This window comes from Zingiber officinale, chromosome 9A (assembly GCF_018446385.1).
Source record: "Zingiber officinale cultivar Zhangliang chromosome 9A, Zo_v1.1, whole genome shotgun sequence".
NCBI lineage: Eukaryota > Viridiplantae > Streptophyta > Magnoliopsida > Zingiberales > Zingiberaceae > Zingiber > Zingiber officinale.
Window position 1 is genome coordinate 47563004 of NC_056002.1, and position 15095 is coordinate 47578098.

Consider the following 15095-nt stretch of genomic DNA (forward strand, 5'->3'; position numbering starts at 1 on the left):
GAACTAGGGAATAACCCTAACATGGGGAAAATTTTTAAAATAGACATAAACAGTAAAATTATTACAAAAATAGGTAAAATTAAAACTTTTTACAAATCTAAGTGAGAGGACTTCATATCCGGGATTTAAATCCCGGTTCTTATTTTTTTTAATTTATTTCCTTATATTCCGGGATTTAAATCCCGGATATGAATGAATTACCGGGATTTAAATCCCGGTAATTGTTTTTAATTTTTTTTACAAATGGTTTTTTTTCATTTATTTAAGTTTTATTTTTTTAAAAAAAATTATGTTCCATTTCTAAAGTGGTCGGTGGATCTTGAAACATAATTTTTTTAAAAAACAAAAAACTTAAGCAAATGAAAAAAAAAGAAATCATTTGTAAAAAAAATTAAAAATAATTACCGGGATTTAAATCCCGGTAATTCATTCATAACCGGGATTTAAATCTCGGATATGAAGTCCTCTCACCTAAATTTGTAAAAAGTTTTAATTTTACCTATTTTTGTAATAATTTTACTGTTTATGTCTATTTTAAAAATTTTCTCAACATGTAGACGCTTTGTTTTTTCGGAGTTTGATATATTTACGTTCCTTTATTTATGATTTGATTGTTTATAGTTGGATTTACCGAATAGCCCGTTTAAGAAATCAGACCATCCACCCTAAGACTAATTGAACTCAAGATCATATACATGTCATAATAATAATAATAATAATAATAATAATAATAATAATAATAATAATAATAATAATAATAATAATAATAATAATATCATTGTCGTTTGCACACACCCTCATAACTATGGGCATCGTCCATGTCAAATTAAGCCAATTAACTAAATATTTAACTAGTTGCAGGCTTCCAGAAGAGACTAACCGCAACCGGCAACTTAACTCCACTGCACGTACAAGACAGACAACGTTGTAAATCAAACACCACCAGCTGCATGCAGTCAATCAAAATTCCATTAATCTAGTGAAGGATGTAAACGTTTTGGATAAGCGTTAATTTTGGCGTCTAGAAGCGTTGGATAACTTATCCACACTCTTGGCTGCATACGAGTAAACCCTAGCCATATAGAAAATCCTATATATATCAACACCATCACCTTCTAGCACTGTAATTAAATCATTTATTCCTGCTTTGATTCTGAAATAAGCTCTACTCTGCTGCCTCATTTCTTTTGGTCGACCACCAACACAGACGAAATGAGGCAGCAGAATAGAACTTGTTCCAGTGTTGATCGATCGAGAAGGTGTGGAGACCAGTGGCATGATGGCCGGTGAGGTTGCCAGTTGACTAGTTGCTAATCATTGAGATTAGATTAATTATATAAATAGCTCTATATCTATATCTATATCTATATAGTAGCTTGATTCCCTTTCCAAACCTCAATACATATTTGATCCTACATCTTATTCTACAACTCTTTTACCTTTGTATAAATATAGAACCGAACACTTGCAAACAGGCGAATTTCTAGATAGATGAACATGAAGCTCCACAATTAACCTGCAAAACATTTAAGGGTGTTTCAGTTGCCGCTATCGATGTATCTATCCGTGGAATCCCTTTGCCACCAAGAAGGCCAAGAAGATACTTTTTTGGTAGATACTAGCTGTCTTCTGCAATTCAACTATAGAAACATCATGACATCTTATTATGGCTTGCAGATATTCTAAAATTCGACAGTGTTTTGGGTCTGTTGTTATGGCTCTTTATCATAAATGATTGTACCTTAGGGATGCCAATCAAGTAGATACTGACTACCACAAGAAGTTAAAGGATGTCTAAACTCTAAACAAGGATTGAGCTGTGAAAGTTCGAACATGCTGAAGCATATATTATCAGAGAAACACTTGAGACCCTACCCCTTTTCCTTCCCCCTTCCTTGTAATCCCCCACCACCATCGACATCAATAAATATAATAACAAACTCGATATTTTACCTTGTGAGAAACGAATGCAAGGAAAGAAAGTGATATCACTAAAACTTATTCAAAAATTGCTCAAATGCCAAGCTCTAGAGGAAAACTATCGCAGTTTTTGTATTATTAGAGAAAAGAAGCTCTGAACCTGCTGGTTGCTTTCCCTGAGACACAAGCAATGATGACAAATGGTTCACATGGAGTTTGTTCTCTTGTAAACAGATTATGACACCATAGACATTATAAAATGGACCATTGGCCATCATTCTATTTGTTAGCCAAGATTGCTAGGTTCACAATGGAAATTTTGGTGTCACAGCGCTCAGTAGAAAAAGGTCAAAGAGAAAAGGCAACAGCTTGTTCAAATCATGCCACACGTGAATACTTTGCTTGTGTTGAAGGGACGAAATCATATAATTAAGATTGTCTTGAGTTTCCAAAAGGAAAAAAGGAGCAAAAATCAAAACGGCACCCTTTTTCATTTATCATCATAACAATGTCCCATCCCACCTCACTCCGTTTTTTTCATGAAAATACCTTAATTTTCGATGTATTGTAGTAGCTATGAGTCATATACAATTGCTACAACATAGAAAAAATAACTTAAACATAGTTGTAGCAACTACAGATCATAATTGCTACACAGTTATAGCAGCTATAGTTCATAGTTGTTACAACTACATAGTTGTAGTAACTATGGTTAATAGTTGCAACAACTACTAAGCTATGATCTTGTATGAACCATAGTTGAAACAACATAATGTTGACTAGTGTTAATCAGAGATGAAGTGTCTATGTTGTAGCAGTTATGATTCATATTGATCAATGTTGATCAAAGCTGAAATATTCATGTTATAGCAACTACAGTTCATTACTACTACAATATAATGTTACTAGTGTTGACCAAAATTGAAGTGTCCATGTTATAGCAGCTATATTTTATATTGGTTATAACAACACTTAAAACAAAAGTATTTTCAGGAACCAAAAGGGTAAGATTGGATGAGACGTTATTTTGATGATAAATGAAAAAAGGGTATTTTTTTAACGATTCTAATAAAAAAGTGACACCCTTTTGGATTCTCCCCAATTAAATAATAATAATAAAAAAATAATCATCCATTATTTCATTCTACGCCAAAACTAAATCTCAATACTACAAGAACCAACTAATAAACAATCCTATCACTGTTGCAACTAGAAAATAGTTTAGTCTAGAATTACGAAATACTGAATAAGGGACACAAGAACCAGCTTTCCGCCTAAAGAGAAGTCATTCATCATTCTGATTATTCCATGAAATCATTAGATCAACCGTCTATAACATGTTGCATGGGACGATAAGTTTCATTATGCTGAACTATTTCAAAACAGGAATTATCTTCGAGTTCATGTTAACGACAAACAAGTAGGCTTATACACAGTTGCCTGTCACAGTCTTTCTCAATATAAGGATTATAAAGATCAGAGTGAGCAAACGTAACAATCAAATGGCATAAAGGAAAGCCAAGAACAACTTACCTAACCTGAAAAGCAAATTGCAGTCCAAGACTAAAGAAAATGGTACTGAAAGCAATTCTACTTGCTGCCATATTTAAGAAGAGGAAGCACCTTAAATCTCCCTACTCTATTCTACATCTGTTTCAGTAGCCTGATACTTCAGATAACTTCAAAGATTGTGAAAGCTGATCCATACTCATGTTGGATACTCAATCAGAGCCTAACATACAAATGTTACAATCAACTAGTAAGCAAACAAAAACCATGGAGGATAACCAAGGCATGCCGGAGTTTAAGAAAATATGAACTCTTAGCTTGACAAAGCTGAGCTAATGCAAAAACATGCCTGGCCTACCCCTTCTCATTATGCCAACTAGAGAGAAGAATCATATCAAATAACAGTGAGGGAGTGATAAAGCAAAAGTAATCACAATTACAAACTTCTAAAGGAAATGGTGTGGAAGCAATTGATAATGCAGCTATATTGCTGTTCGAGGTTGACGACGACATACTATTTTAACTCCAATCTCACAGACTTGGAGAAGATGAAGCACATCAGCTATAAACTACCAAGCAAAACAAATCGCGGAGGATAACAATAGATCAAATTTTGATGATCTTAGCAGCTCTTATGAGCGGGTTGGCCTTGGCAATCTGCTCTCGACCATCGGCCTTGTAATCGAAAGGGCAATCGTGGGTGTCAGAGTAGCGATGGAGGACACAGAAGAGATCCCCGCACCGACACCGGAAGTCAGTAAGTCCTACCCTTTTGTGGCAACTGGAGCAGCGGTTGATGAATCGAAACGGTGGCGGAGGCTCGTCGTTGAGTTTCAGCTTGTGCGGAAGATCCACGGCCACCGGGTTTCCCAAATTCTCAGGCGGTGTATTTGGAGCTGAGAGCTCTTGTATCGGCTGAAGGCAAAGAGCAGACGGGGAGGGTGGTGGTGGCGGCGGCGAGGAGGAAGTGAGAGAAGGGGAAGAGGGTTTGAGGATTTCAGCTTCATCCTTATTAAGATTGCAGCTTTCCCCTGCCATCTGCCCGAAATTGAAGAAGAAAATCCTAAATACAGATAAAAATCGATGCAAGTTCAAGATTCAACAAAATACATGTCGAAAGAAAGATTCAACAAAGCTGGCTTTTTTCCTCCACGTTTTCAGGGAGAACAAACAAATCAGATAAAAAAATGGAATCAGATAAACAAATGAGAGATTGAATACCCGTCGGATCAAGCTCACCGGAGGTGAAATTCAACACAAGGCTAGGAACGAAATCAAAGACAGGGAAAGGAGATGATCGCAAAAACCTCCTCGAGTCGGATTTGGAAACGCTCGGATGATCGATTTGGAAGAAAGGAAGGGAAGCTGCAAGTTGCCGAGGCATTTGGTTATAAAATAATAATAATAATAATAATAATAATAATAATAATAATAATAATAATAACTATTATTAATATAAAAAATAAGAAGATAAATTCATATCGTACCCTACCTATAAATATGTAGATTTTGTTTTGGTACTATTTTTTTTAGCGTATTAATTAACTCTGAGCACGGGGAAGCCTAACAAGTGATCATGATTCGTTTTAAAAAACTCTCAAAGAAAATCCCTTTATCTTCGTTTAAAACTCGTTCCGTCCTATTCTCCTCCAGGTGCATTCTATTCGGTAGAACTTGTTGTCCTACTATCCACTTCATGCATGGAGGCCTCTCAAGCGTATTTGAGACCTTAGAAAAAAAAATTAAACATTTTCTCTTCCTTAGCACCTTAGCTGAAAATTAATATATTCAGAATTATTTAAAAAACATAACGATAGAAATATGTCAAAGTATTTAAATAAAAATATCTAATTACTTAAATAAAAAATATAAAAAAATGGAGAGAACAACTTTTATAAAAAGAAACAAATTGAGAAAATAATAATAAATAAATGAGACAATAACAAAAAGAATAAAAATAAATAAAAAACACATATAAAAAAAAATGCCAAAATTCAATACAATTTCTAAAAACTAGATACCATAGTGAGATCCGAGATCAAATTAATTATTATCATTTATCAAAAATTAAATGAGATTGTTTAGATACAGAACAAAAGAAAAAATAAATAATATTTTTTATCATCTAAATTAGAACCGTTGTAAATGATAGGAAGGCGATGAAGGAGAAATCAAAAAATTTATAATTCTAAATACATCTAAATTACATCTAAATAAAAGTTAAATTTAATATCTATTAAAAAGTAGAATGATAGAGATATCTATCTCACTGTTACTCAAAATTAATAAAATCTTCCATTTCAATCAAATATAATACGGATGAATGCATCATCATTTAAATTTAATCAAGGAGTGTAGTAGCACAACTCAAATCAGTGTGACAATATTAGATGAGTTTCTCTTCCTCAATCTCAACGAGCGAACGAAGCATAGAGAGGAAATTGGAAAAAGGGAAAAGGAGAACTTGAAGAAAACTACATTTTTATTTTACATTATATGAATAAAAAAATTTTAATTCATATTTTTTCTGATAAGAGGATAAAGCATCACCAACAAATAAAAGAGAAACACGAGAGAAGATTAGAATTAGAGAAATTGAAGAACAATATATTACATCATATAAAATAATATATATAATTAAAAATAAAATTAAAATATTAAAAATAGAGCCCTTTATAACTCTATCCTTAGAGTGAAAATGAGATCTTTATAATATCTAAACATTTGGATGGAGTGAAAACGAGATCTTTATAACATCTAAAAATTTGATTAAAAAATGGGATCATCCAAATCTTTTATCATGTGAGTCTATTTTTCTCTATTTTTTAAAAAAAAACTATATATAAACATATATTTAATATATTTAAAATAATTACCAATAACAATAGGAGCCCTATATGTCCTGCCAGTGGCCGGTTACTAAAGAAGTAAAAATAGTATAGCAGATAAGAATGTGTTAGCTGCCCCTATTTATCCTCTAACTTCAACTCATCAATTAATCACCCACTCCGTCAATTTATTGTCCATGCAACCATAATTGTCTATACCCCATTGATTGCCTATTCACACCGTCCTTCCATTAATTACTCACATCCTTCCATTAACTATCCATGCAACCATAATTGTTCTTAAGTGGCTCCATAATCGTTCTTCTATTAAGGCGATTATTACCACTTGCCTCTACCCAATAAGGTATTGGGAGGGGTGTATTTAGAGCCATTAATTTAGATTAGATCTATTGGTTTAGCCCATCTCATCAAATAATTTAAATGGATTGAATTTAAACTTTATCAACCCAAGTCCATTGAGAGCCGATCAGTCACGGGCTGACCCACCTAGGCCCGCGACCCATATGGGTTTGGCCCGTGATAGACTTGGATTGGCCCGCAAGTTAAGAAGCACATATAAACTACGGGGTCGTTTGGTTCTTTCCTAGGAATAGGAATCGGAATGAGAATCATTGTATTATGGAATGAGAATGAGTATGAGCATGGATATCACTCTTAAAAACAATGTTTGGTTAGTTGCATATTTTCTATCAGAATAAATTAAAATTTTCTTTTTTACCCTTAAAGGAAAATAAGAGAAAAAATTAGATGTGAGAGAAAGATGAATATGAGAGAAAAATATGATGAAAGAGAATGATGGGAGAGAAAGTGTGATGAGAAAGAATGAAAGAGAGAAAGTGTGATGAGAGAAAATGAAAAAAGAGAGTGTACTAGGAGAGAGCATGATGAGAGAAGATGAGAGAGAAAATATGATGTGAGAGAAAGTATGATGGGAGAAGATGAAGAGAGAGAGAAAATGTAATGAAAAAAATGAGGAGAGAGACTGTGTGATAGAGAGATTGATGAGAGAGAAAGTATGATGAGAGAGAAAGTATCGTGAGAGAGAAAGTATGATGAGAGAGAAAGTGTGATGAGAAAAAAGATAACCGTGAGTGTGATGGAAGAGATTGAGGAGAGAGAAAGTAGGATGAGAGAGAAAGTATGATTAGAGAGAAAGTGTGTTGAGGAAAAAAAGGAGGGAGTGTGACAAGAGAGATTGAGGAGAGAGAAAATGTGATGAGAGCGAAAGTGTGATGAGAAAAAAAGAGAAAAGAGAGTGTGATGAGAGAGATTGAGGAGAGAGAAAGTACGATGAGAGAAAAAAAAGGAAGAGAGTGCAATGAAAGAGATTGAGGAGAGAGGAAGTATGATGAGAGAGAAAGTGTAATGAGAAAAAGAGGAAAGAGAGTGTGATAGGAGATATTAAGGAGAGAGAAAGTGTGTGATGAAATGATGAGAGAGAAAATATGATGAGAGAGAACAAGGAGAGAAAAGTGATATGAAAAAAAAAAATAAATAAATATATTTTGATATTTGATATTAAGGGAGAAAATTTTAGTTTTAGGTCAAGGGTATTTTTGGAATAAGGGAATATTTTGATTGATGAAAATAGAGTAATGACTCATTGAAGGGGAGGTACATGGGAATTAGTTATTACCCAATTTCAATGATTCATTCCCTTATTTGCATTTCTATTACTATAATCCAAACATTAACAATGACAATCAATGATTTCCATTCTCATTCCCAACTCCTATTCTCCTAAACCAAACACCCCCTTAATATCATTCCGTTATATTTTAGTTTCGGGGATAAAATTATTATAGTGTCTATGCTCTCACTATAATTTATAGGTATGATCATCACTATCACAATAATTTTGAATAAAATAAAATAAGTTTGTTTATTTTTTTATAATTATAATTACTAAGTAATTACATAAAAATAAAAATATTAAAATCATGGTTCTATGTTATAGTCCACTGGTAAGAGATGGACCTCCTTAGAGAATGAATGTTTAAATTTCACTCTAAACATATCAATAATTTTAGCGTTTTTTTTTTCCTTTTCCTTTTTTTGTCGGCACATCTCTCTTCCCTCTTGTCATTCCACCCCTTGTCTTATGACCCTCGCGGAGGGAAAAGAACATAAACCTATGATTTACATCGATCACGTCGGTGAACGTCACGATAAAGCTGAATTACTTCTACTTTCTCCTCCAGATCTCTGTGGGTTGGTGGGATGACGACTTCGTCGATTAGGCTGCGAGCCCATTATTCGTCGATTGGGGATAGGTAGACGAGCGGGGGGGGGGGGGGGGGGGGATGTTGAGCAGCGGTTTACATTTAAGAGACAAAAGCTGCGGCCTAGCTGGAGGACCTTTAACTGGATGTCCCTGGGAGATATGATGGCATCTAAGTTCTCTGGGTCATCGTCGTCTATTTGGCATCATTTGAATGAGTTCTTTGACTGAAAGGATGGGAAAGTGGCAGTGGGAGAGAGGGAGCAGGAGACAATGCAACCGTCTAGGAGCAATTTACAAGTGATGGCTGTTGCTGCCGAAGGCAGTAGCATGGTGTACTTGACCCATATGCCGGATTTCCTTCACCTGAGTTACTTTGACCAGCTTCCACTTTCTCGGCTGATGGAGGAGATGGGGTTGTGGCATGGAGGGATGCGGATGAAGGGGGGGGGGGGCACGAAAATATTTGGTATTAAGGAGGAAAAATTAGTATTAGATGAAGGGTATTTTTGAAATAAGGGAATATTTTGATTGTTAAAAATAGAGTAATGACTAATTAATGGGGAGATACGGAATGAGTTATTGCTCAATTATAAGGATTCATTCCCTTATTTGTATTCCATTCTTGTAATCCAAACATTAATAATGATAATCAACAATTGTTATTCCCATCCCTCACCCTAATTCCTCTAAACCGAACACCCCCTATTACTCTACGAGCGATTTCCCGACCTTCATCTTAGGGGGGTGTATTCAATGTTGAACTTTTAATTACTTTAAATGACTTTTATGGATTTTAAAAGTCTAGATGTATTCATTCTAGATTTTTATAAGCTCAATAGAAATTTAACGGTATACAAATTGGATTTTTATAGAGTTTTAAAAAGTCATGTGGTATTCAAACTTGACTTTTTAAAACTCTATGAAATTCTTTTGGTATCCAAAATTTCAATAGATTTTCATAGATTCTTTTAAAATTCCTTGGATACAAATTTTAATCAATAAGTGCTCTTTAAAATACATGGTACAACTTTAAATATAAAATAAAAAGTATTCTTCTCACCTTTGAGATTTCTATAGATTTCAAATTGTTTTAATTTTTTTTACGAATAAGTCATTTCTCTTCCCGCTCCTCAATTTACCGATCAACCCACAACCTGTCCTCCTCTTTCATTCATCGTCCATGGCGATGATATCTGTAAACTCAGGATATCTCTTTTCTCATCTACAAAAACCTTGTTTCCAACCATAAACAGAGAGAAGATCGGAGCATCTATGGGATCTTCCTATATGGATTACATTCTCTACGAAAAGATTGCAAGAAGCTTATATCTTTTGGATCTTTCTGTATTGCTAATTTTGTTCAGTTAATGCATCCGAGACAACAACTTTGGGACTTGAAAAATATAATATATTTTATTTTTTCTCAAATTACTATATTTTTTTTACTCTTTCAATTCAATACGTTATAGTTTGACCAACTTAAAGAGTTAACCAATATTTCATGATAAATAAAAAATATTTAAAATTATTATAATATTGTTATATTTAAAATTATATTATTAATTTTTTAAAAAAATTATAAAATTAGGACATTATTCTTTTTTTTTTAAAGCCAAACCAAATCAAAAGTGTAAAAAGTTTAAAAAAAAGTTTTTTTTAACAAGTATGTTATTTATTATTTTATTAATTAAAAATTTAATTAGGTATTTTAGATTTTGTTAGAAGATAAATATTGCGTAAGATCATGGCCACTTACGCTTTCTAAGGTGTAAAAAATGAAAAGGAGTTGTTCAATTTTCGTCATGCCTCGAGAAATGTCATCGAGAGGGTATTTGGATATTTAAATCATAATTTAAAATATTCAAAACAGCTCCTCTATTTACATATACTACACAAGTCGAGCTTATTTTGATTTGTGCCGGATTGTATAATTTTCTTAGCAAAGAGTGTCGCTCTGATAAATTTCCAATTGAACCAGATAACGAAGCTTCATCATCTTTGTTGGAACAAGTTCATGATGTCTATTGCTTTGATAAATTATTTGATACTCAAGAACAACGAGCAAATGCCAATGCACGGAGAGATACAATAGCGAATCGAATGTGGAGCGATGTTTATCATATTGGTAATAATAAAACTTAGAATTTTTCTTTCCCATAAATCCACAAGTTTCTATGAAAAAACTTATAAATATTTGTAAAAATCTTTAAAAAAAGTTTATAGAATTGTATAGAATTTTATCTATAACTATGTGAGATTTTATAAAAGTAAATAAAAATCTATCAATTTCATAAAATCAATCATTAAAAAAAATCAATAAAAATTATTAAATCTAATTATAGCAAAGGAGATGTTTTTTTTTTTCATCCCAATTCTCTTCGTGAAGTTGATCAATTGCGTGAGCAATTTAATAAAAAATAAATCAACCGGGTTCCATGGTCTCGTCGTCGTTGCCTTTCGTGTTCTCCTCGCCTCCTCTCCTCACCGAGCGCAGTTCCATTTTGATCTCACGGTACCAATTCTTCTCTTTTCTCCATCCATTCAACTCTCATGCCGATATAGGAACCTTTATAGTTCTCGTTCTTCGGCAATCCCTCTCAGGGGCTGGAGCAAGGTTAGGGCAATGGCCGATAGGTGCGCGGTCGGAGAGGGAGGCGGTGGGAGCGTTGATATTTCCCAGGGTTTTCAGTGCTTGGATGGGATCCGGAGCATAGCCGAATCTGGTCGATTCAAGGTTTGATCTAATTGGAACACGAGGACGATGCAATTTAGGTTTAAGTTCACTAAAACAGCGTGCTCTTTCTTCAGTTGTTTTTTTTTTCCCTTTGCTGTGCAAGGCTTAGAAAAAAAATGTAATTTAACCGTATGCCATGATAGAGCAAGCAACCGTAACTAGCTGATTGTTACATATTGGTAGCAGAGATATCAAATTTGCTTACGATTAGGTGATGGGTGAAATTGAAGATTGGAAAAGCTTTGATCGAACAATTTTGGAGATCCCAGTCTGTGGTTCTTCATTACTATCATTTTTTATTTATTTATTATTGACATGATAGGTATCCACTTTGCTCTTGACGAACAAACTCTGCCATGGTCGGTCCCAAACCTTTATAAAGGAGGAGGGTTGCTTTAGGTTGTCACTAAGTATAAACATAGGCAAATGTATGTACAGATCCCTCAAACTATTACACTAATGCTAGATTATTTACTAAAAGAATGCATTGTAGGGTCTAACTATAAATTTCAAGAAAAAAATGTCATCTCTATGAGAATTTAGGTGTAATTTTAAATATACAAGAGTTCTCAGACTCTGGATTGGATAAGAACGGAATATTGATTGTTTTATATTTTAAACATGGAATGTAGGGACGCTCAACAATAAAACAATGAGGGTAGTATATACGATGATTAGAAGAAGAATTAATATTCTGAATCTACAAGAGACAAAATGGATAGGGCAGAAGGTAAAGATGATATTGAACTTAGATTTTAAATTATAGCACAACAACAATGCCTTATCCCACTATGTGGTGTCAGCTAATTTTACATTATAGTACACAAGAAAAAATAAAATAAGAAATGAAAAAAAATTATTGTCGTAGATTGTTCACTAAGGGATGTAGTAGGAATAAATAGGAAGGGAGATGAAATTGTAGTTCTTAAGATTGTGATACTAAAAGAAACTATTAATATAATTAGCATATATGCACCTCAAGTAGGATTAGATGAAGACATCAAACATAGGTTTTTGGATGACCTAGATGAGGTAACACAAAAAATTCCGACGATTTTAATAAGAAATGGGAATATAGAAGTAAGAAATGAGGAATATAATAGGATACATAGGGGCTATGATTTTAATAAGAAATGGGCATATAGAAGTAAGAAATGAGGAATATAATAGGATACATAGGGGCTATGATTTTGGAATAAGAAATGAAGAAGGAAAAATTATATCAGATTTCATAATATTATATGAACTTATAATAGCTCATACATTTTTTTAAGAAGAGAGAACACCTTATCACATTCAAAAGTGGGAGAAAAATTTATAAAGATTGTATGGTTATTCTGGGAGAAAACTTAACCACTCCACATAGATTAATAGTTTTAGATATGTGCCTCAAGTATAGTATTACTAGAAGGAAAGCATGCATTTCTGCTAAGTTTAAGTGGTGGAAGTTAAAGGATGATAAGCAAAGTAACTTTAAGAAGAAGGTAGAGTACAAGTATTAGAAGGAATATATGGTGACTTGAATACAATATAAGATAAGATGATATTAAATTTGAAAATAGTGGTAAAGAGCGTACTCGGTGAATCAAGAGGATGGACACCATCAAATAAAGAATCTTACGAAAGTGACTGAAAAATGAACATCTTATAAATTACAACCTATAAGTTACTATACACTTGTAAGAACGAAGAAAAGTAGCCAAGAAAGAGACCAAATAAGAGACAAGGTGACGAAAAGTACACACTTGTAAGTTACAACCTATAAGATACTGCATACTTGTATTGATAACTTGATACAAAAGAAGGGAAAAATAACATCTATAAAATAGTTAAAGTGAGAGAGGGTAAAACAAGGGATATTACTCAAATAAAATGTATTAAAGATGAATCAAGTACTAGTGAAGGATGAGAAAATAAATGAGTGACAAATGATGTATTTTCATCAACTTTTTAATAAGATTTAGGTAACCAACTTAACTTAGATAATTTAAATAGATGAGGAGTATAGAAATTTAAATTGTTATAAGAGAATTCAAACTTTAGAAGTAGAATAGACATTAAATAGATTTAAAATGGAAAAGCGGTTGGATTAGATGATATTTCAATAGACGTATGAAAGTATCTAAGCGAGTAGGATATTAAATGACTTACGAAGTTATTCAGCCTAATATTGAAAATAAAAAAATTACCTGATCAACGAAGGGTAAGTATTTTAATCCCCTGTGTAAAACCAAAAGAGATGGATAAAATTATGTGAATTATAGGGGTATTAAACTAATGAGTGATACCATGAAATTTTGAGGAGTGATAGAAAAAAGATTAAGAAGACCAAGGTGATCGAAAATTAATTTAGATTTACGCCTGAAAGTTTGAGAATAGAAGTTATACATATTAGAGAATTGATTGAAAAGTATTAGAAAAAGAAGCTACACATGATATTTTTTGATTAAAAAAAACTTATAACAAATCATGAGGGAAATTATATAGACATTAGTGTAGTGTATATTGAAATAATTAAACATATATATGAGGATGTAACGATAAGAGTGAAGACCCTAGACAAATTAACTGAAGTGTTTCCCATATAGATAGAATTATATCAAGGATTAACTCTAAGTCCATATCTTTTTACATTAAATCATCCACAATAGGGATATTTGGAGGGGATATTTCTCCAAATATCCCCACCCCATTGGAAGGGGATATTATGGAGGGGATTTGAAATCACCAGGCATAGAGTTATGCCCGGTGATTTCTCTCTCTCTCTCTCTTTTTGTTTTTTTTTAAATTTAAAAAATATATTTAATGATGGAATTTGGAATATTTGATAGTGGCGTATTCATAAATATTTGGTTTGTGGGGTATTTGATTGTGGGATATTTAAGGAATGAGATATTTGATTGATGATGTGAATGTGGGGACCACAAATATTTGGGAGAAATATTCGTTCTTATTGTGGATGCTCTTAGTAATGAACTACTTGACACATCTAAAACATGTTATCATGGTGCATATTGTTTGCGAATGACAATGCTTTGGTCGATGAGACACATGAATGAGTAAATACTAAAGTCAAATTTGGTTAGGATATAATGTACAAAATTTTCGCTTAGTAAATACCAAATATATAGAATTTAAATTTATTAGTGTTAGATGTAGTAAGGAAATTATTAAGATAGGAGATTACGAGTTACCTGTAACTAAGAACTTTAAATATCTAGGATTATTTTAGTAAAAGGATGAAGTGGTTGTTACAAATGTTTTACATACAATACTTCAAAGATGATTGAAATAGAAGAGGTCCTCAGATATTCTTTATGATTGTAAGCTACCTTTGAAACCTAAAGAGAAGTTTTACAAAACGGTAATTAAATCTACTATGTTATAAGAAGCTGAATACTAGGTTATGAATTGTGCACATGAACAGAAGATAGTCACAGACATGGTTTAAAATTTCATTCTGTGCCAGGAGAAACGACTTCCTCCCACCGCCCGACACCCGCTGTGGGGTCATGGAGGCCCTCGGAAGCTGCCGCGATCCTGCGGCGACCTCCGCGGCTCCCGATGGGGATGCCGGGGGGTGGCGGGTGCGATGATACATACATGGAAAGAAAAGGAAGAATTTTATGTTAATTAATAATTAACTTAAGTTAATAATTTTAATTAACTCTTAGCTATAATATGATAATATCAAAGTTTAATAAAACTATCCTATTATATATATATATATTATATTTTAATTTTTAAAAATCATATAATATTTTTTTATTATATGGAGACGTTGTGATCTTCTACTTTTTCTTTTTCTTTTTTTTTTTTTTTTTGTATTTTGTATCCTTTTAATATTTAGATTACATTT

The 15095-nt window shown here is 33.0% G+C and overlaps 2 protein-coding genes across 5 annotated transcripts in view; one reads left to right on the forward strand and one right to left on the reverse strand.

The window, feature by feature from the left end:
* Positions 1–3762: 3762 nt before the first annotated feature.
* LOC122020490 (zinc finger AN1 domain-containing stress-associated protein 15-like) lies at positions 3763–4801 on the reverse strand. Of its 4 annotated transcripts, none has more exons than XM_042578441.1 (2): positions 4669–4801; positions 3763–4467 (listed from the first exon to the last, which is right to left on the reverse strand). In XM_042578441.1, exon 2 carries the CDS (start codon positions 4465–4467, stop codon positions 4036–4038), a length of 432 nt encoding a protein of 143 aa, XP_042434375.1. In that variant the 5' UTR covers positions 4669–4801; the 3' UTR covers positions 3763–4035. The 4 variants fall into 4 exon arrangements, with proteins under 4 accessions (XP_042434375.1, XP_042434377.1, XP_042434373.1 ...); XM_042578443.1 differs by having other exon boundaries at positions 3763–4492; XM_042578439.1 differs by having other exon boundaries at positions 4651–4801.
* A 6072-nt stretch (positions 4802–10873) lies between these two features.
* LOC122020995 overlaps positions 10874–15095 on the forward strand; it is a 29476-nt gene continuing 25254 nt past the window's right edge. Inside the window, exons 1-2 of the mRNA XM_042579065.1 lie at positions 10874–11014; positions 11104–11236. Coding sequence (XP_042434999.1) covers positions 10938–11014; positions 11104–11236 — 210 coding nt within the window. The 5' untranslated portion in view covers positions 10874–10937. The remainder of the gene's footprint in view (positions 11015–11103; positions 11237–15095) is intronic.